The 21153-nt window shown below is 53.5% G+C and overlaps 1 protein-coding gene across 2 annotated transcripts in view; it reads right to left on the reverse strand.

Moving 5' to 3' along the window:
- Window positions 1–2035: 2035 nt before the first annotated feature.
- SAMD4A (sterile alpha motif domain containing 4A) overlaps window positions 2036–21153 on the reverse strand; it is a 202496-nt gene continuing 183378 nt past the window's right edge. For both annotated transcript variants that reach the window (XM_037155563.2, XM_037155560.2), the window contains 4 exons: window positions 20954–21152; window positions 19492–19618; window positions 11543–11626; window positions 2036–6371 (listed from right to left, as the gene is read on the reverse strand). In XM_037155563.2, coding sequence (XP_037011458.1) covers window positions 6343–6371; window positions 11543–11626; window positions 19492–19618; window positions 20954–21152 — 439 coding nt within the window. In that variant the 3' untranslated portion in view covers window positions 2036–6342. The remainder of the gene's footprint in view (window positions 6372–11542; window positions 11627–19491; window positions 19619–20953; window position 21153) is intronic.

Here is a 21153-nt window from a genome sequence, read left to right on the forward strand (position 1 = left end):
CCTCGACTCTGCCCTTTCCATCCGAGACGTGGCGCGGGAACAGAGCACGGGCCTCCGGGGCCAACTCCGGGCGCTCTCGGAGCAGCGGCCCTCGGCAGGGCGCTGTCGGCCCGGGGGCTGCAAAAGTCGGCCTCAGGACCCCCGTCGTCTGGTCAGAGGGCAACCCGCCCCCAATTTAGGGAGCTGGACCGGTCGAGCAGCCTGTGAGAATGATGCTGTCTGTTGAATCCGGGGGCTTCTGATTTTTTCTTTACGAAAGACCTGGGCCCTGTGGGTTGTCCGCAAAGGGCCTGCACCGCGAGCAGGACGCGCAGGCGGTTTGAGCACCGCCGAGCGAGCCCGGGCGTCCGCAGCTACTGCTGAGGCTGCAGAGGCCCACGTGCCCGGAGAAAGGCCGCCTTTCGAGGCCTGTGATGTGCGGATGGAGGAGAGAAAATGCGGGTGCTCCTGGACGCCAGCGGATGGTGCCTGCGAGGTCAGCGCTGGGGTGTGAGGCACTGGCGCTGCCCGGCGGCGGAGGGGACATGGACAGAGTGTGGGCCGCCCAGCGTGTGGCCAGCTCCCCCAGCCGATGGGCACTGCGTGACAGTTTCACTGCCCCCAAACCTTCCCCAACTCTGGGGACATAGGTCTTGGGCTGACTGGGAGTCGGGGCTACGAGGAGACGTCGTCGTGGTTGTGGAAGGGACCGAGCCAAGGTGCTTTCACAAGCGTGGGTTCTCCTTTTCCTCATTAGGGCGGAGAGCTCGAGTGGAGGGAGCCTACTGTGCGCCTTCGGGGCTCCTGGCTCAGGCCTCCTGCGGCCTCTTCCAAGCCCGCCTGCCGCACAGGTGTTAATCATCCCTCTTCAGTGAATGGAATTCAGTCTCTCTTGGGGAGCAGGGGGACTGTTAGGGCGAGTTTTAAAACCTTTGCTATATGACTCAAGCCTCTTCCCCAGGGTCGAACGTTCTGTTGCAAAGCTCGCTGGCAAAGCCTCGCTGACAGAAGTCTCGGACCAGGCCGGAGCTCCGGGCACTGTGCGGGTCCCGCTCCCTCTCCTTTAGCGCCGCAGCAGCCACACTGTCTCCTTCCGCACGTGTCTCCTGGACGCGGTCCTCCTTCCCCTTACAGTACTCCCAGTCACATACCGAGATTAAGCTCCCTTGAGTTATGAGAATTTTGTAGGAAGAATTTCATCTAACATCTCAGCTTACAAGGCATTTCTCTGTGTTTCCAGGGACCACTCTGGCCTTCACACGTCTCTTCAGCAGCTGGGGCCTGGGAAGGAGGGAGTCACCCTGTGCTCACCTCACAACTTCGAGCTGTCGTGGGCACCGTGGATTCTTGGGTTACTGGGTTTAGGTGGCAGTAACTTCTACAGCCTGTTTCTTTCTTTTGCCTTTAACTTTTTTCTTTTTGATCAGAGGCTTAATTACATAAACCTTGAGTAAAAATAGGCCAAAGACCAAACCAAACTCAAGGCTCACAGAGGTTGAGTACCGTGTCCAGCATCACTCAGCCACAGAACGCTGAAGCCAGTGTCCCAACCCCGGTTAGCCTCTCTAGCCATACACTGAACTGACGTTACTCAGAATCTGTAGTAATGCATTTCATACACATCATCCTGGGATCAGAAGTTTTAAAATGCGATTCCCACTACGTGTACTGTGTAGTTCAAGCCCCAAGGCTCCGAGGACACTGCTGTGTCTTGATTCCACGGTTGAGGGTGAAATGAGATTTCAAAGGCACGAAGGTGGGAAGCCAGTTTCGAACAGCATCGTATGCAGAGTTAGAGTGCGCGCATTCAGACACCTGCCTACTCTGGGAGCAGACCAAACTGTATACATTTTTATACCTCTCTCCCTGCCTTTTTGTTAAAAAACAAAAAGCAGCGCACAGTTGAAGACATAGTTTGTGTAGACTGGTGAGGTAGGAGCCACATACAAAGATGTCACGCTCCTTGCTCCTCGCTGGCTTATTTCTAAGATTCAGTTCTTGTTTTCAAATCAATCACATTGACAAAAAGAGAAAAAAAGACACACACACACACCAGTGTTACAAAACCTTGTATTAATCATTTCCCTTCACTTTCAATATAACGTTGATATGAAATATAGCCATGATTCTTAGTTACATGGGAGGAAATGAGTAATAAATACATTGTAGCAAGTTTAAACCACAAGGGTGTTTCACTGGTAACAACATTTGAAAACTGTACACTTGCAAAGAACAGCATCTTCAAACATTAGTATATCTGTATATCAGTAAAGCTTTTACATGTAACAAACATGCTATTTCCATATATGACAAATTTAAAAAATATGCATTGCCTGGCAACATGAACTAGGCAAAAATAGTTCTTTGTTCACTAACTTTATACAGGAGAACAGGACGGAAGGCATGCATGTACAACAGGGGTGCCTGCGTGGGGCATGCAACGGAAGAAGCTTTCAAAAGTCGGCTTACACTAGGCATAAATACATGAGGGTTATATATTAATAAGGGAGGAAGTCTTCTGTTTGACACTATTAACATTCCTGTTTTCTTCCTATTCCTCCCAGAGGAATAAACATTCACCTTTAAGTAAAGATAAAGGAATTACAAAAAAATAAAACTCACTTTGCAAACATCTCAGATGACTTGTAAAAAAAAATCAACATTAGTGTTATCACAGCCCCATGTGCAAATTACCCTTCTGCAGGTCCTCTTTGTAAGAGGCACACCGAGCGCTCGGGCCAGGCTGCTGTCGGCACCCACGCCGGGGCGGCCGGCCGCAGACCTCTCTGGAAGGGCCAGCAGAACCCGGGCCTGCTTTTCCTCCCCTCGCTGCCCTTCTGGTTGCATGCCTCTGCATTCAGCCCAGCGCAGCCCAGGCTCTGGGTGAGATCCCACTCCTCGCCAGGAGTGCGCACCTACAAACCTCGCCCCGGCAGTAGCTACAAGAGGTGCAGAAGAACAAACGACCCAGAGAAGGCTCCCATTCTGTAAAAGGCAACCGACGACACCTCAAAAGAAAACCTCGTTTCCCTCAGTGTCTCTTCAAATGAATGGGAGGTGGGGGCCCAGCTGCTGCTCCAACCCTCAGCACCAAAACGGGCCCAGCAGGGCCCAGGAGCCGAGAGCTCGGGGCCAACAGCCGCCTTCCACGGGCCGACCCAGCAATGTCTGTTTTGCTTGCTGGCCCTCGGTTTAAATGTGAAAGTCAAAAAGCATGTGGAAAAAAAAATATCAGCAGCAATGTTTCATTTCTTGTACACAGTTCATGTGTATCTTCCTATTGTTTCTGGTAAGAAACCACTATGAATAAAAAGCACCAATAAAACATCATACACGGTAACAGTATCATAGAACGTCACTGTCCCTGGGACAGTGTGGAGATGCTGAGTACACACTGAATAAATCGGAACAAAGGGAGAAACGTATAGTGGAACAGATCTCACTCCAATAGTTTTAATGTTTACAATGAATATAAAACAGTTGCATTGGGGGGGGGCCCATGGGCAAATACAAAAAAGGCACCGCTGCATTATTACTAAATATCCAACCTCACAGCCTTATGTATGCAACCGTTTGATTCTTTTATAAATAAAATTATTTTGCTTTAGAATTTTTAAATTGAACTGTATACCTGCAGTCAACACAGGACTCAAAAGAAGGTGGGGACAGGCTCCTAAAATTGATCAAAACACCCAACTTAAAAAAAAAAAGAAAACACTAAGAGCAAAACACAACTAAGTAGATAAATCTATACACAGTCAATGAAAAATAAGCTTTTCTTTTCTTAAAAAATGAATTAGGTTGTTATTAATAACAGACTTTATCATGGTTACCAGCCATAGCAAGTTAATAAGTAACATATCCAAAATAATATCTCTAATAATCAGATAACCATTGTTTCTATATTTAGTGAAGGAATAAATAGAAATTCAGCTCTGCAAGTATTTTAAGGTCTTCCTTTGAAAGGGTCCATGCTAATGTGACTGCACAGTCCATTTTCTGAACAACTGCAGTCGTGTGGGTGTTTGGGTGTTGCAGCGGATCTGACTGCTTCCGCGTTTCTCCACAGGGTGTGTACCATTGTCTCTCTCCTCTTTACCTTTCTTAGCATCCGAAAACCACTTCCGCGAACCCTCTGGTCTTACCTTTGGCCTTCAACACGTTCGGCCTATTTGTCCCTGCCTTACCCGTGGTCGTCCATCCCAACACACTCCCCCGGCAACATGAAGCTCACTTAGAAAAGGGACGTGGAGGATGAATGTTAATGGCACTTGGTTAAAAAAAAAAAATCAACTAAAGAAATGCTGCCTCTTTCTGCACGTGGATTTGGATTTTTAGAATGTAGCCACCCAAGGAGAGCTTTTTTTTTTTAATGTAATATACGATTTTGTAGGTTTAAGTTTTCTTTTGTGGGCTAAAGGCTCTCGACAGTTAACATGCCCTCACCCTTTCAGACCTTAAAGGGATTTCAAAAACCTATTACAACATCCAAGGCCACTCCAGGCCATGTTGGGTGCCCATTTTTAATCTTGAAGGTTATAAGAAGTTATTTGGATTTCATTAAGGCCTTTTAAATCTATATTGACTTCATTAACTGTCTTTTTTAAAAAAAATAACCATCAGCAAGTGCAGTGATTTTCATGGTGTAATCTTTTCTATTTTGACCCTGACTTCACTAAAAAAAAAAAAGGCACCAGATTCACCCATTTAATAAACAGGCCTCATACCGTCTCCCCAATCTCGCCTCCAGCTGAGCATCAATGTCAGCATGCACACAAGCCAATTTCCTAGTGCACAGCACAACCCCCTTTGATTCGAACACCTGCCCTCCTATCGATCTCCAAAATGGAGTCCCTCTTGCCCTGAAGACACAGAGCTATTCCTCTGTGGTAGCACAGTGTGTTACTCTCTCATGGTGTGAAGAGTGGCTTTATTTCCCACCTGGGTGGAGGGCTTGTCAGCCAACAACACAGCAAAGCCCGATGGACGCCATGTGAACAGAAGTGTCGTGTCCACCATGCAGCTGACCTTTCCCACACCTTTCACTGACCACCTGGGATGGTGGGGCTGGCCGTGGCCACACACTGCACCTCAGCTCCCTCTGCTACTTGCAGACTGACCATTTCTACACTGTGGCTGGGCTCTGATCCCCTCCTCCTCCTCCTCAGAGGAGAACCAGCAAAGAGGATAGAGCCCTGAGGCTCAGGGTCCTGGGAGGAACACATCATCAGAGGCCTTTCAAACTCATCATCTGGGTATTAAGGCCTCTTGCAAAGAAAAAAGTGTCCATCCTTGCCTTTTCTCCTCCAGTGGAACCTGAACCGCCTGTGTGTGTGTGTGTAGTGTGCCAGGGTGAAACCGCACGGCCGGGTGGGGAGAGGGCTCTGGGTGGCAAGCAAATCCGGCACAGAAAGGGCCTGCAGGATTCTCTTAGAGCCTCCGGGGTCCTGCACACCCGAACGGGTTGCGTGGTGCTGTCCTCCTGGCGCCCTTCCGAGTGCTCTGCCTCTTCTGGCCACATCCTTGACCTTCAAACCCACCTACACGCTGCCCCACCTGCCGGTGAGAGTGGGACAACTCAGGCCGACGTGCCTGCAGCCTTCTCCCCAAGGAGCAGGGCTGGACGGCCACTGTAAAAGACAACCCTGCTGCTAGTATAAAAATAGAGGGGAAAAATGAATCCCTATCAACAAACCCTTTACAAAAACCATAGTATGAAGAGAGGTTCATCCGAACTCTTTACACATTATGTACCCTTTAAAACAGTTATGTAAACAATACACAAATCCAAGTTTATCTGAAATTTTGTGGGAGGGGATCTCTCCCTTCTTGCCCCTCTGGCCATGGAGCCCTGTCCTGGGGCTGGATTCTAAGCAGGGGCCTCTGGGGAACCCGATGCGGGGGGACGAAGCGCGAACCACCATCTTGCTTTGGTCACACGGATCATGTCTTCCTCCGAGGTCCAGACCGCGGTGGCAGGCGCTGCGAGAGGCTCTCTGGTGGGACCTCTGCCTCCCTCCTGTGTCTCATCTCTTTCATGGCGGCTCTTTTTTTTCTCCCTTTCCATCCCGAAGCCACTTGCCTTGCCCCCACCCCCACCCCAGTCCCATCTTCCCCAAAGACCCCTCCCCACTCGACACACCAAGCCTTCCCATGACAGAAACAAATGACAGAATAACCAAGCCCAGGTCTACTGATACGTTTACAAGGATGACCTACGCTCTCACAAAATCAAAACGGGCGAGGGACCAGGGGGGAAAAGGCTGCAAAGGACCTTGGAGGGTTCTGCGCAACCTGGAGATGGCTGACACTGGCCCGCAGCAGTCGGTTTCACGGCCAGCGCGGTCACTCCCGTCCTTGGCTTTAGATGGTGGAGGTCCGGTCAACCCCGTCTGGAGAGGAAGCACACAATGGGCCCCGGTGAGCAAGGCAGTTCCGTGCACGCCCCTCGTCCCACACCACGCACGCTGGGCCTCCCAGTCTCTGAGGGCAGATAAGGGCTGCCTTCCTTCATTCACATGCCCACCCACTCCACCTCTGGGAAACGGCTGTTTTGGCAGTAACCATACTGAGCTGGAAGCTGAGACGTAAGGACTGGCCCTTGCCCTCTAGGTGCTCACATCCTAGTCAGAATACAGACGTGTAAACCCGCAATGATGTAGGAGTGGTAGCTGCTACACTGGAGTATGTGCCAGGCACAGCGGGAACATGGAAGAGAGTGTTGAAGTCACCCCTGGAAAACAGGGACAGTTTCCCAGGGATAGCGACTTTCGAAGATGGTGCCGTGGAGAAGGAGGCAGGGAAAACTGAAAGTGGAGCGCGCATACAGCTCATGGACAGGTGTGATGTTGGTTACCACATGGTGGGGCCTTGGCAGGTTGCAGGTTCAGGGTGAAGGACAGGGGAAGGGAGTCGGGCAGGGGCTGCAATGGACATGCAGGGGGACCTGGCTAACTCACGCCCCTTTCCTTGGGAGCGCCCCCCTCCTGTCCTGAAGCTCTGCTGAATGACTGCGAACGGGGCGGTCCCACCTGAGCAGCCCTGGGGGATGCATCTGACCCAAACTGACCCAGGTTCTCTGTCTCAAAAATCTGATCGGGGCAGAGACACCATAGTTAGAGTGGTGGGCACTGGGAACCGAAAGATCCCGCCCATGCAGGCGGGAGAGTGCGGAGGCCACCCACAGGTGCCAAGGCTATGGTGCGGGGAATCGGCAAAGCCGGGCTATGGAGAAAGTGGGGCATGTGTACGCCGGAGCTGAGAGGCCATGAGTGGGACTTATCCTTGGGACAAAGGCAGTGCCCAGACTCAAACCATAAGGGTCTTGTATACTGTGAATGGGAGCTTGGATACCGGTAATTAGGGGATTATAGGGAGTGGAGTTACCAGACTTGATTTTAGGAGGGTTTTCCTGGCAAGAGGATCAGTTAAGAGGCCCCTACAGTGGCCCACACTAGGGCTGACGAGGGCCTATCAGCAAGCAGAGAGAAGGGCGTGGATTAGCCATCACAGGAGGTAGCAAAGACTATGTTCAGTGACCACCGTATGAAGGCCCCGGGGGATGCAGGACGCCTGCCTGGTTTTGCTTATTTCCAAACGCCAGCAGTGTGTCCTAGTCTGAGCCTGGTCTACCAGATCTAGACCCACTGGGTAGAATTCAGCGTGAGAGGGGAGCGGCAGAGTGCTGCAGGGACCCTGGGGTGGGGGGGACCCGAGTGAAATGGAGGAGCAGCGCAGAGACCTCCTTGGGAGCGGTGCCTGGATGCAGCTCGCCAGCAAGGACTTGGAGGAGAAAGGTTTCTTGATTTGAAATTTTGACTGTGATCATTGTAGGTTCATATGCAGTTGTAAGAAAGAGTACCAGTTTCCCCCACGATAACATACTGCAGAACCTCAGTGTAATACCACCAAATGCTGCCACCGACACACCTTACCCACCTTATTTCAATTTTCCCAGTGTTATTTGTATTTGTGCATGTGTGTGTGTGTGTATATATAAAGTTCTATACAAATTTTGGAGCAATTTTAACGAAGGGAAGCAAATGCCCCCTAAGGTCATCTGTGGTATCAGATCATCAATAATAACCTCTCCCCGCCCCACACACACACTGAAGGTGTCACCCTCTCGGGGTGGCCCTGCGGTGGAGACTGGTCGTGGGAGAGCAGCAGGTGTGTACGTGTGCACACGGAAGCGTGCGTGCGGGGCGGGGTGTAGCGGTCACTCCGTCATCTGCAGAGGCGCAGTGCACACTCTCGCCAGGGCTCACTGGCCCGCTCATTATTGCTGACCCTTCACAGTTGTGGGTGTGGGAGCTGGAAACCTGAGAACCTCAGCAAACCCAACCCAGGGCACATTTTCACGGAGTCCCAACTGTAAACCTCTTCCTCCAACGGCGAGGGTATTCATCCGCAGAGAAATGACCACACAGGAAGCCTGGACTCACCATTTACCATTGTGTGAGGTGTGCACGGCACAGCACCAGGGGGTGCTATTCATATACAACCATCACAGGTTTTACAGTCATTACAACAAATTTCAAATAAAAGACAGAGCAGCATTTGAGAAATTGGAGCTGTTCTCTCACTGGCACAAAGTCTCCTTGCTGCCACAAGGGGGGGACTGTAGGACCCAAGGGGGGCGTAAGGAGAAAAGAGAGTAGGAATAGCAAGGGGGTCACGTGAAGCACGAACCCCGGAACATCAGAGTGAACCGGGAGGTCCTCTTTATGGTACAGTTCACTACAGACTCCATTCTGTTTGGAGGAGCCTTGCCTTCACCTCTGTGAGTATTTCTGCCCACGAACCCCCCCACCCCCATTGGAAGAAAAGAATGCCAGGGGTTGGCACTGACACCTCCTGTACGCTGCAGGCCGCCAGTCAGGAACAGCCCCATGGGGCCCCATGAAGCCTTAAAGACTCCCAAACCGAGATGGCAGAACCAACCCCACCCCAGGGCTTCTCACGGGTTCTGCTGGAGAGGCCTGGGGGAGGGGGAAGAGGAGGGGGAATGGGGCACAGAGAGGAGAGGGGCTTCAGACTGGCCCAGGAGGGCGGCCGCCAGTGGGGGAGACAGAGAGGGCAGAGACATGGCACAGAGGGGCGGGCTCCCAGGGCCTGGCGCCCTGGGACCAGCCAGCCTCGTTGGAATGGCCACCCCCACCCCCCACACTTCCCTGAGACAGAAGCAGAGGACCCTCTTCCGGTCTGCTTGCCTCTCCCTAGTTACTCATCTCCCTCCTGTAAAGTGACTTAGTTCACAGGCCTTCTGTCCCCAGCAAGGTCATCTTCCCTGGCACCTGGAGGGGCCAGCCAGCAGAGAGTGCTGTCATTGAGGGCGGCCCCAGCGCCGCTGCCACCGCCACCACCATGCCCCACAGAGCCACCCTGGACTTAATTCGCACTCTCTGCTCAGGAAACTGCATACAGGCTTCCCAACAGAGGATTTACTGAGAGAAAAAACAGCAATAAAAAGGCTTAGGAGATTAATCTGATGAAAACATTAGCAAAAACACATCCATTCAGAAAGGTTTCCTGTAAAAAGAGAAGAATGGGCTAAAAAATGAAGTCTTTTGAAGAAAAGCTACCCTTTCATAAGGAGCATTTGGCATTCTTGCTACTAATGACGCTAATGTTAGTACTTAGCAGTTTGATAAGAACTTCCAACAAGCCAATTATCTGAGCAATATCAAGTCCCGGGGGGGACGAGGCCGGTTCCTGCTGCCTCAGAGCAGGGGGGCGCTCGCCAGTGGGCCAGCTGCCGTCAGCTCTGGGTCTAGGGGGCTTTCCCTTTTCGAAAAAAGTTGAGATATAATTCGAGTACCACAAAGGTCACCCTTCTACCCAGTGTCCAGTTCAGTGGCTTTCAGTATTCACACTCGTGCATCTGTCACTGCTAATTCCAGAATATTTTCGTCACCCCCCGCACCCCCAGGAAAGAAATCTGGTACCATTAGCAGCCACTCCCCACTCCCACCTTCCACCAGCCCCTGACCGCCAAGGGTCTCCACTTTCTCTCTCTGTAGCTTTGCCTTTTATAGATATTTCATAAATTCACAAATGGAATCATATACTGTGCAGTCTTCTGTTGCCTGGCTCCTCCCACTTAGCCTGGTGTGTGCCAGGTTCATCTGGCACGGATTAGCACTTCACTCTTTTTTAAGGTTGAACCATGTGGTTATACTACATTTTGTTCATCCATAGTCATCTGCTGGTGGACAGTGGCTGTTGTGTGCTGAGCCCATCTCCTCAGTTAGCTGGAAACGCGGTACCTCATCTCGGAGGTGCCAAGGAGGGACCCGTGATGCTGTGAAGTGCCCAGGACTGGAATGGCTAAGGATGAGAGCCGTGTTTGCACAAGGGGTTCCTGGAACCCCAGGGAGGTCACAGAAGGAGCTGCGCCCTGAGGGGTGTGTGTTGGGTGAGCTCCCTCCAGTCCTGAGCCGAGGCCTCCTCCAGGCTGCGGAGAGCCTTGTACCGGCCTCCGCTCTGCTCCATGCAGAGCATTTTTATCTGCTTCGTATTTGGTTTCAGGGTACAGTTGTGTTTGCAGAGGCTAAAAACATAAAAATCGCTGGTCAGAAGGACAATGCTCTCTGGAGCAGTAGCTGACGGCGGCCTCTTTCCCCACCACTGCCAGACAGCACACGTTTTGGCTCCAGGTGTGCTGCTGGCCCATCTCCGCGTGGGCGGGCGCGTCCAGACTGAGAGGGCTGTTGGGAAGGGTCACAGGAGGCTTCCCTGGATCTCCGTGACTCAGAGCCGCCCCGGACATTGGCAGGAAGGAAGGGACATCTCTCCTCTGCCTGCCAAACGTCTCCAGGGCTGGCTGCGAATGCAGGCCGGAGAGCAGCACCCATTTGGTGCCAGGAGGGCACGGAAGGGCGTCCCGGGGCTGCTGTGACAACACAGGGTTGGAGACCAAACAGGCGGGTGGGATGGCCCAGCTGCTTCTAGGAGCTCTTCACGGAGCCACAGCCCTGCACACCCCAGGCACAGCCACCTAGATGGTCCCTGTCACACTGCAAAGGGCACCTCAGACTGCTCCGGGCCCCGGGCCTTGTGGAAACCATTTGGAACAGGGAGATACAAAAAGAAGCAGGAAATCTTGTTTCACGAATTCTGTTTTTAGAGCAAGTTGGGGTATGCTTGGACCAGACTGGGGGATCTAGTGCTGGGAAAGAAAGACTCCAGTGTTGTGGGGGATGTTCCCACTCTAAGCCGTGTCCTGTGCCCTGGACTCCTCCAGCTCCCTGCGTTTGGCTGGGGCTGCGAATGCGGTGAGACTCCAGTGTGCATGGGGGGTGGCCCCTGGGGAAGAGGGACAGGCTCTGTCTTCAGGTCCCGCCCGACTCACCTCCCAGAAAAGGAGGAGCGGGGCATACGGGCCGCTGGGCGTGGTGTGGCTTGATGACGTTCCCATAGCCCCGAGACCTCTCTCCCCCCGTCTCCTGCCTCCCCCTTCTGTTCTTCCCATTGCCTCACACGCAGTACAGCCCCAGTGTGGACAGCAGGTGGCCAGCAGTGTCCCGAGGCGGGCAGCAACCTCAGAGAGGACAACACTCACCTCCCAGGGCGTGCTCGGTCATACTGAGGCACAAGGACTCCAGCCTGTTGTTGATGTCAGGTTCGGTCACGGGAAGCTGGAATTCTGCAGGGCACAAAGGGTTATGTGGGTGACAAAGACTCTAAGAACAAAGAGAAAGTCCGTACAGTGCCATCTGGGGTGAGGGCCACCACCCCTCCCTGGGAGGACTTGGGGGGACTGTCAGGGTAAGCACAGAGGGCGGGTTACACTCAGATTCAACCAGCCTCTGAGGTCAGACTCACAGAGTCCAACGTGAACATGGGTGGCTGGAAGAAAGCTGGTGACTAAAAATAGCTGGTTATAGTCATAGTCTGTCAGTCTCCTGCTCAGAACTGTCCAGTGCCTCCCGATCAACGCTAACCCACCCCCTGCCATGGCCTGCAAGGCCCTACATGGTCTGGCTCCTTGGTAGCTCCTGCCCTTGTACAGCTCTCCCCTCCTTCAGTCCACCCCAGGCCCTCTTCTGCCCCAGGGCCTTTGCACAGCTGTTCCTGCTGCCCAGAATGTTGGGTCCTTGATATTTCCATGGGTCTCCCTCTTCCTGCCATGATATCTCTGGGTCTACTGTCTCCTTAGAAAGGACTTTCTATTCATTGTGTGTGAACAGATCTTTTCTGGCACCAACCCTTTCTTCTGTTTTATTTTACTTCGTAGCTGTCACAACATCTGACATATGTGTTTATTTGTTGCTTCCCCCAGTTGAGAGTTTGCCTCATTGGAATGGGACTTGGCTCTGCTCCCTGTGCCTAGACCAAGCCTGGCACATTTCTGTTACGTTACGAGGAGGAGCAAACGGAAACTGTAGCATGGAAAATGCTTCTTCTGAGTCCAAGACTCTACCAGCGCCCACTTCCCAAGCGGGGCTCGGAGAGGCTGTGTGAGCTGCCCAGGTTAGCCAGCTGACACAGAGCAGGGTCTGAGCCCCACAGGGGCCTGACCCCTGGGCCAGTCTCCCTGTCAACTCCCCACTGCAGACTGAGATGTCTGCTCTGCGGGTGCCCACTGCCCAGGGCAGTGCTGTGTGCATTCTAACCAGAGCCCTCTCTGCCATCCAGACCCAACCTGTCTCCCCTGGCTCCAGTCCCTCTTCGAGTGGGAGCCAGACCCTGGGGGCTCCCTCCTCTGTCCCACTGGGGCCTTCACTGTCAGCTTCTCCCTGGTCCCTTAGCCTACAGAGCTCTTGAATGTCCTTGACTAGCTTGGCAGTGCCTTGCAGACGGCGACAATGCTTCCGTAGTTCTATGAATCTCCCATAATAGCCCTGCATGGCCTTCTGCTCACCTCATACATGTCTACTGAGTGATGAGAAATGAAGCAAGAAATAGAAAGAAACCCTGACAACTAAGAACTGAAATCCTATGGCGGGGAGGCAGAAAAAAAACTAGCAGTGGGGTATGTTCTGAGTGTCTTGGAAGCCTCAACACTGCCCCGGCCTCCACACCTGACCCTGGGAAGCTGTTCTCCTCTTTGGGCCTTAGCTCTTCTACCTGAGTGCAAAGGAACCTGTGTCCCAAACTTAAGGCCATGTCCTTGCTCCTTCATATCTCCACCAGGGGGCGCTCGGGGCCCAGGGCTGGGGATTACAAATGAGTTGGTGGTTTGGTGGGATAGGAAGTTGAAACCAATGGCTAAACCAAAGTATTTGTTTTCCTTGGTTAGCTGTACATTTAAATATTCTTTGCAATCTGGGTTCCCCACTACCAGATCATTCAGAGGCAGGTGTTGATTCTGTTATTTAAACTTCTTAAAGAGAAGGTTTGCAAAATGGATCAGCATACCAAGCACTGGGGAACAGATAGGGTTCTTTCTGACAAGAGTTCTGGCACCAGTGGGCCTGAAGGACGACTGTGCCGGACAGTGGGGACCGAGGCCAACTGGGCTTCAGGGGAACCAAGAGGGAGAATGTAAGGGTCTCCCCGCCCCCATTCGCTGGACGCTGTCTGAGTAGGGTAGGGGCAATTAGACAATCCAGAGGGAAGAGTATTTTAGTATTTTCATCCATTCATGTGAAAATCATATGCATGCAAAAATTAGCAGCCTTCAGGGTGTGAAATCTATAAAAGAGAAACACAATTTTATATATAGCCAGTTAGCAAATATGAAAAAAAAAATGCTCGGCAATTATAGCCATCCATATGCTCATTGTAAAATTTAGTTTACTCTCTAGCACTTCCCTTTAAACAAACACTGTGGAGAGATTTGGATAAATAAAGATGCTCGGCATTTGGAGAGAAGTGTTTCAGCTGCAGGAGTTCTTGCCAACACGCAGCAAAATGCCATTTTCCAAGCCTGGGATTGCGTGTTCCAAAAAGGGGGCCGAGAAGTGCGGGGCTCTACGCGCCAGGATCCCCAAACCTCAGTGGCTGCTCTTTTAGGCTGGAAGTTGGCGTGCTTGCTTTTCACCCTCCAGATCCTCCCTCTGGTGCGCCAGGGAGTCCACGGCCCCGCCGCGCGGAATGGCTCTGGAAACTCTAAGTCTTGGGAGGAACACATATGTTCATACTCCCGAGTTCCCTAATAGTGTGACTTTTTAATTGTGTATTTGATAAAAACAGATCTGTGGCATCTCCCTGCACATACAAGATCTAGGGAGACCGGCTGGGTGGATAAAACAGCTTCCATCTTGGGCTCCGAGCTCTCAGCTACGGGTGGCTGGGTGGGCAGAGCTTTCGAGACCCTTGAGGAATGTCTGGGTGGCTCCTGCTCCGCAGGCCCACAGGAGCCCTGGGGTCCTATCCCGAGGGCTCATCCTTTGCAGTTGTGCTGGGCCTCCCGGCTGTAACGGGCAGACATAGTTTCTAGCTTTCTGTAAGGCAGAAAAGACTCTTTGAGAGCAAGTCTTCTCTGCTGTTGCCCAAAGCAGGCCTGTTTCTTCAGTTCAGATGCCATCTCTGAGTACCAGAAGTTCTCCCCCTCCTTTTCAGGTCATTCCAATATTTAGCGAGGCTCCCCAGCTCTAAGATGCCCAGGGCCTAGGCTGACGTGGGACTTTTTTGTGCTTTTGCAGAAGTCCCACAAGTATATTGCCCAGTGCTTAGGCCCAGGGTCAAGAAGATTCCAGGAGGGAGTGGGGCTGCCCAGCCTTAATGACGTGCTGCTGCAGGGTCCACTGGGGCGTGGAGGGCAGGCGGCTTTTCCTCGGCGGAAACTGGACATTCCTGCAGAATTTTCTGTCTGCAGCACCCGAGGTGCAATTCTGCATCTCTTTCAAAGCCTTGAAGCCGACGTGGGAGGCCAATTTCTTTAGGATTTTAGAAAAAGACAGGTCGGGCATTTTAGGAAAAACCCTTTAGAATCCCACTTTGCCAATGACAGTTGAGGCCACTCTGTTGGGTAACTAGGAAGGCTTTGAAGGTCTGGTTAAGTAAGAGGCAGGGTCACTGGAAGGAGATACACTGGAAAGACAGTCTGATGAGGAAGGGACAGAGGATGGGGTGTGGGGCTTGGGCTGATGGGTGGGGGCAGGTAAGGAAGAAAGGGAAATAAACCTGGGAACCAGGAAGAAAGGGGCAGGATGGTAACAAAAGGCAAAGAGATCAGTGTGAGCAGCAAATGGCATCAGAGTGGCAGGTAAGCTGGTAGTGACAGAGAGGTCACGGCAGGGGAAAGAGGAACGGAGTGACAAATGAGTTGCACCCCTGAATCTGTTCTGGGGACGGAGGCTTTTCTCTGGTGGCCTAGTTCCTGCAACTGCAGAAGGAAGTGCTGTGGAAATCCCCTGGGACCCACAGTATCACCAAATTATGATGCGTAGAATATGGCACAAGGAAGACAATAATACTTTATCATCTTGCCTCCAGTTGGTCTCTTTGAATTGGACTCTTGAATCAGGGGGGCACAGGCCCGGCTGGGTTCTCGGCTGCGACAGAATGGACTCATTTACCACCCTCCCCGAGCAGGGCCGTTTGCTTTGCTTATTAGAAAGTAGGGGACGAATATTTACTACGTACTTCATGTGGGTCCCGACTCTGCCTCTGGCTGGCAGCCCTTGCCTTGCCCGCTCATGGACCCAGGGCTCTGATGCACTTCCTTCTCGCACTCTTCCCGAAGGCAGTTCTCGGAATTGGGAAAACTCACTCACAGGAAGGAGGAAACAAAAGGTAGCGACCCAGGTGTGCGGCATTCTAATGGGGGAAGAATTCTAAGCATAAGCTTGTGCTTAGGGGAGGTGTGCTGTGAGCAGGAATGTCACCTATGAAATGCTGTTGCGGAAGGCGCTGCTGGATCCACTTCACATGGTGGGGGGCGGTCCAGCCCCAAGGGTTGTTTGCACGTGGTTTTGTGCAAGCGAAGGAATGAGATCTGCAGAATGTAGCCGGGTGAGGCGGGCAGCCCACCCTCCCCCATGCTTGCTCTTGGACGCCTGCCTCTGGCTTTTCCTCCCTTTCTCTTTCAGGCCCTTGGGGTGAGGAGGGGCCTCCCTTTCTCTCTCAGGCCCTCCAGGTGAGAAGGGGCCTCCAGCTTCCCAGTGTCGCTCCAGGCTGGACCCCGAGGGTGGCTGAGTCAGGTCAGCAGGAACATCGGCTTCCAAGATAAGACATCATCCTGCAAGCAGTTTCCAAACTGGTTTTTCAGTTGGGAAACACGCCGACTCTCAGAGGAAGGTGGCGACTCTCATCGGGGTGGTGCCACACTTGTCCTGAGTCCGAGTCACCTCTTGGGTGAGTCATCCGGCCCTGTGTTCCTCACTTTTGAGGACAAGTGCCCGAGGCCTGCAAGAGGGCATGATCACCAGTGATTCTCTCGGCGAGTCCTGGAGACATCTAGAACCTGTCTGTGTGCAAATAAAGTGAAAAACCACCCTGACACAGCTTCCAAGGGGCCACGGATGCTGTAGACCCAGGAAAGCAGCGAGTGCCTTGCAAATCGGAGCCAGGCAACCAATCAGCTGACGCACGACTTGGCTGGGTCTAGCCCCCAACCTTTACTCTAGTCTTTGGAGATATTTAAGGTCTTCCATCATCTTAACAGAATTATTTTAAGTTAACAGAATAAATAAAAGCTCCTTTAGAATGCTCTGTAGTCCTCAAGGTTTGCGCAGAGGGTTTAAATGTGGCTTCAAAGATACCCCACGGCCAGGAGGAAACCATGATGTTGGCCTGCAACACAGTTCTCCAAGTACTCAACTTTGGGTTGGTCCCGTGTCTCCATTCTCTGTTCGTGTTACTGCTGCTGTGTACACAGGAAAGCCACTTTCTGTCTTCCTGATTCCTGCTGCTCTGACATGACACTTCTGACAGCCCGTCCTGCCCGGGCCACCACCCATACATGCCTGGTTAGCTGCCCAGGGTGTGACGTCTGGAACAGAAAACCCATCTGCACAGGACACCCAGTGGCTGGCTCGGCTCTCAGACCCTGTCTCTGGAGGGTGAGCCTTTGTCCGGGCCTGGCGATGGCCGTGGCTGTGACAGAAGTTGCCTGTGGAGGAGGAGGAGGAGGCCGCCTTGGGCCGAAGGAAGCATTTCCGACAGTGATTCCTGGTCTTGAAAACCAGCGACTGATCTGCAAAGGCAGGAATGCACGAGGACCCTGGGCAGGGGCTAGGAGAGCATCCCTGGATCCGTGGCAGCAACCTTCTGCAGCCTCTGCTCCCTTCAGTGCGGAATCCTGGTCACAGCTGTGCCCTGCCTCGCCCTTCCTGACCCTGTCCCCAGAAAAGCCACACAGCCTGGGCAGAGCATGCGGGGCGGGGTTTAGGAGTGGCCCCTGCTGAGTGTTCACCAATGCATCTGCAATTGGGAATACGGAGTAGCCCTGTCTGAGTGAGTGCCTTGGCCATCATTAGAAACCCTGCGGGTCATTAGGGCCTTGCTGGAAGTGGGTTTGTAATGCTTGGGTGAGAGGCTAGCAAAAAAAATACAAACCCAAGTGTTTCAGAATCCAGGTCCAGTGTGCAAAGAACATTATTAGAGACTTAGACACAACTGCCAGGAATACGGACAACAGACTGTTATAAGTAGCTGCCTCTGGGAAATGGGACTGTGGGCCTGGAGCGGGGAGGCATGGGGGATGGTCAATTTTCCTTGCAAGCCCTCCCCCCTTCCATATCATTTGATTCTTTAACTATGGGAACAAGAGGCCGCACCGGGAAGAGGGTGGGAAGACTCTCCAGCCACAGCTGCCCTGAGCATGAGCGGCAGCACCGCCGTGCAGCAGTGCAGGCAGACGGAGGTGCACTTGGGGGATCCGTGGCAATGGACCTGAACAGTCCTCCTCCCCGGAAAGGCCCAGCTCTTTCCGGGGGCCTGGTCTTCCCAGTTAAGCCAGGAAAAGAGAGGAAGACTGAGGGCTTGGAAGAGAGCTGCAGGGAAGGAGAGAGAGGTTACGAACCACAGAGAAGGCTTCGTGTGTGCCGGGGCTGGAGAGCCCTCATCTGTGCTGGGGCTCCTGTGAGGCTGCCAGGCAGCTGGGGGGGCAGTCCAGGGACCGGGGCTGGGGTGGGACAGTCATTCAAGGCCACGGACCGCCTCGTGCCCAGGACGCCTTCAAGCCTTGTCCAGATTCTCTGTTATTGGGAATGGATTAAACATAATTCTGCATGATAACAGAGGCTGGGACTATATAACCCAGAGAGAAGGCCTTCACCACCCTTGAACTTTATCAAGTATTTCTGGCTGGAAAGAAAAATTGCTGCAAATATCAAAATGAAGAAATGAAGCTTTAAAACAAGAGTGGGCAAATACAAAGAGTTCTAGAAGTTAAGAAGTAATTTTAAACAGCATCTGGGCCATGCAGACGCCCCTTCCTTTCCTGACACACCTTACCCCATGGCGGCTCCACGCGTCCGCCATCCTCCTGCTGCTCCTTATCCGTGTCCACTGCCCGCCCCGCCCCGCCCCCACCCCCCCCCCCGCCCCGAATCCTGCCTCCCCTTCATTCCTCCAGGCACACTCTTGCCTGACCCCCAGCCCCAAATCTTCCGTAAAGTCCCCACTGACACAGGACAGGCTCTGAGCTCCTTGGCCTTGTATTTAGAGTCCCCACCAATGGGCACCCTCTTCCCAGCTGCCTCGGTCTACCCACTGCTACTTCAGCCCAGCAGCGGCTTCCGGGACTCACGGTGGCCTCGGCACCCCTGCAGTCCCGCTCTCCTGTTCTTTTCGTCTGCAGCGCCACCCTCCTCTTTCCATCTCTTCACCTCTGTCCTCTGCACTCAGCTCCAATTCCAAGAAGCTTCCCTGCCCATCCAAGGCCACAGTGACATTTCCCTCCTTAAGCTCCTATAGGACGTATTGCACTGAGCGCACCTATGGCCCGGGGTGGGCATTTCCCACGGGCGGATACGTGTCTGGTTTGCCCGCCTACAGAGCAGTCTAGGTAGGTGCCATGACCGCTTGTGTGGCTGCGTGTTACTCCTTGAGTCTAAGAGGTCGCCGTCTGCATAGAGAAAGCACTTGCCGGCTGCGTGTAACCCTGGCTGCCCTGTTTTGGGGGCACTGTGAGAGGTGAGATGGGCTTGAATTGTACATGCTGCCCTTTGACCAAGGAAAGGAAAGGTGGCTGGTCCCACAGTCGTGTTTGCGAGGCACTGCCACACTGGGGAGGGTCCCTTAGCATCAACACAGTCATGTTTTCTTTGTCTTACACCTGTCCCCACAGCACACGGACCCCCTCCCATCCCCCCTGGAAGCCCTCCGGTGGCATCTCTGGTTTAATCAACCTAGAACTATGACTGCTATCAAAACTGTCCCTGCCAGACCACAGCGACGCCGGGGCTCCTCGTGCTGGCGCCCAGCCAAGCAGCCGCTGTCCGTGCCGGCAAGGCACGGTTTAAAAAAAGAAAGGCTGCTATAAGCTCGTAAGAATGTACGGTGACAGTCAAGGCCAAGCGCTTTCCAGCTGGGTTCACCAGGGCATCTATTTTGGCGTCCTGGCCTCCTCTCTGCGTCAGGGGAGAGGACAGTGGGAGATCAAGCTCCGGGCCCCACCTGGCTGCTGGAACATCAGCATGTTCTGGGGGGAGGTGTGCACAGGCAGCGAGCGGGTCCTCTGGACTGAGCTGTGGGTGCGGCTCGGCATGCTGTTGCTGCCCCCGGGGTTCGCGAACCAGAGGTTCTAGTGAGAAGCACAAAAGGGGAACCATGAGTCCAGACACCTAGGGGTGGGGGGAGTGGGGGTGGGGAGCAGGGCCCCGGCCGGAATTCAGGCCACCAATGCCCCAGGGAGAGAGGGCTTGCCTGCGGGCCAGCGGTGCCCATCTGCTTACTTACAGAGAGGAATTTAGGTTCCGCTCATTCTGCGCACACACCCGCCCCCAATCCCGGCCCCTCTCTACACCTTGGTTTGACCTGGGCACCTCTCTCCCTCACTGCCTCCAAACCCTTTTTGTCCCTTCTGTTGCCTTCCTGTCTCCTGTCGTTTTCTTGGAAATGTGGCAGGTGGGGGGTGGGGTGGGGGAGAAGGAGCAGCCTACAAGCATTAGCAACAGAAAGCACCAACTATTTCAGGGCTCTCATTTGATTTTTCTTCGAGATTCTTACAGTTTACTACAAAACAAGGGGGAGAAAAAAGAACCTCCCAGCTGGCAAGGAGGTGGCACAACCCAGCTTGTGTTAACTGTTACCGGGCATCTCAGTGGGGACCTCCCCTTGAACTGATCTGGGGGTCGCCCGCCATGACCAGCAGGTGGGTCTTTCTCAGACTCTGCTGCTTTCCCTGGGGAGTGAATCCCGCCCGTCTTGCCTGGAGCTGTTTTCCTGTTTTCCAATCCATCTGTCATCCCTGAATTTCTCAAGACAACCCAGCACCTCAGACCCTCTTGTGTCCTTCCAATCCCAGCCCCAGCCTGCATGGCATGGCAAGGCTGGGGGCAAACAGCAGGAAGGCACTGGGCAGGGTCAGGGGGGGGCAGGGAGAGAGGAGGTGAGGGACAGAGGTCGGCTGCACCTCACACGGTGAGAACCTCTGTGTGGCCTGGCCTTGACTGGCTGAGAGTGTTTCAACTCTCCCTCTGACATCCTCTCTCTCAGCTCCTTTCTGTGGATTTTCCACCATAGCTGGGAATGTGGCAAAGGCTAAGAAAGCTCCTTAGGTGTTTGGGCTTCTTTGGAACCCAGATTTGGGAGGTGGTGAGGCCTGCTGGGGCAAGTCAAGGGTCGAGGCAAATGACAACCAGGTCTTAAATGTCTTTCTTAAAGGGGCCCCCAAAGTTAAAGTGGTCCCAGGGGCATCCTAAGCAGGCCTCCACGAGGCCAGGTGCAGCCCTGGCCTTGATCCGTCCCCCAGAGAGCCAGTGCAAACGACGCTGGGTGCCGCAGAGGACGGAGACAGCTGTCTCTTGGTTTGGCCCTCCTGGGTTTCTCCCCTCACCTTGGGGTCATCTAGGGAAAACACGCTGAAGCGTTAGCCCTGAGTGGGGCGGTCCACCCTGCTCCCTGGGGCGGCACCAACCTGTCTTCCTTGTTTCATGATGGGATTGGCCGCGGTGTTGCGCTGGGTGGAGCTGACGAACCCACTGGTGCCCAAGAGGCCAAGGCGGGCGGAAGGGACGTTCCGAGAAGGGATCTGGTACTGGCGGGGGTTCCGTCTGCCCATGCCGCCGCCCACAGAGCCGGCCGTCGGGAGGGAGTTGGACTGCCCAAAGCCGCGAC

This window comes from Artibeus jamaicensis, unplaced genomic scaffold (assembly GCF_021234435.1).
Source record: "Artibeus jamaicensis isolate MK-2021 breed Jamaican fruit bat unplaced genomic scaffold, CSHL_Jam_final contig_548, whole genome shotgun sequence".
Lineage (NCBI taxonomy): Eukaryota > Metazoa > Chordata > Mammalia > Chiroptera > Phyllostomidae > Artibeus > Artibeus jamaicensis.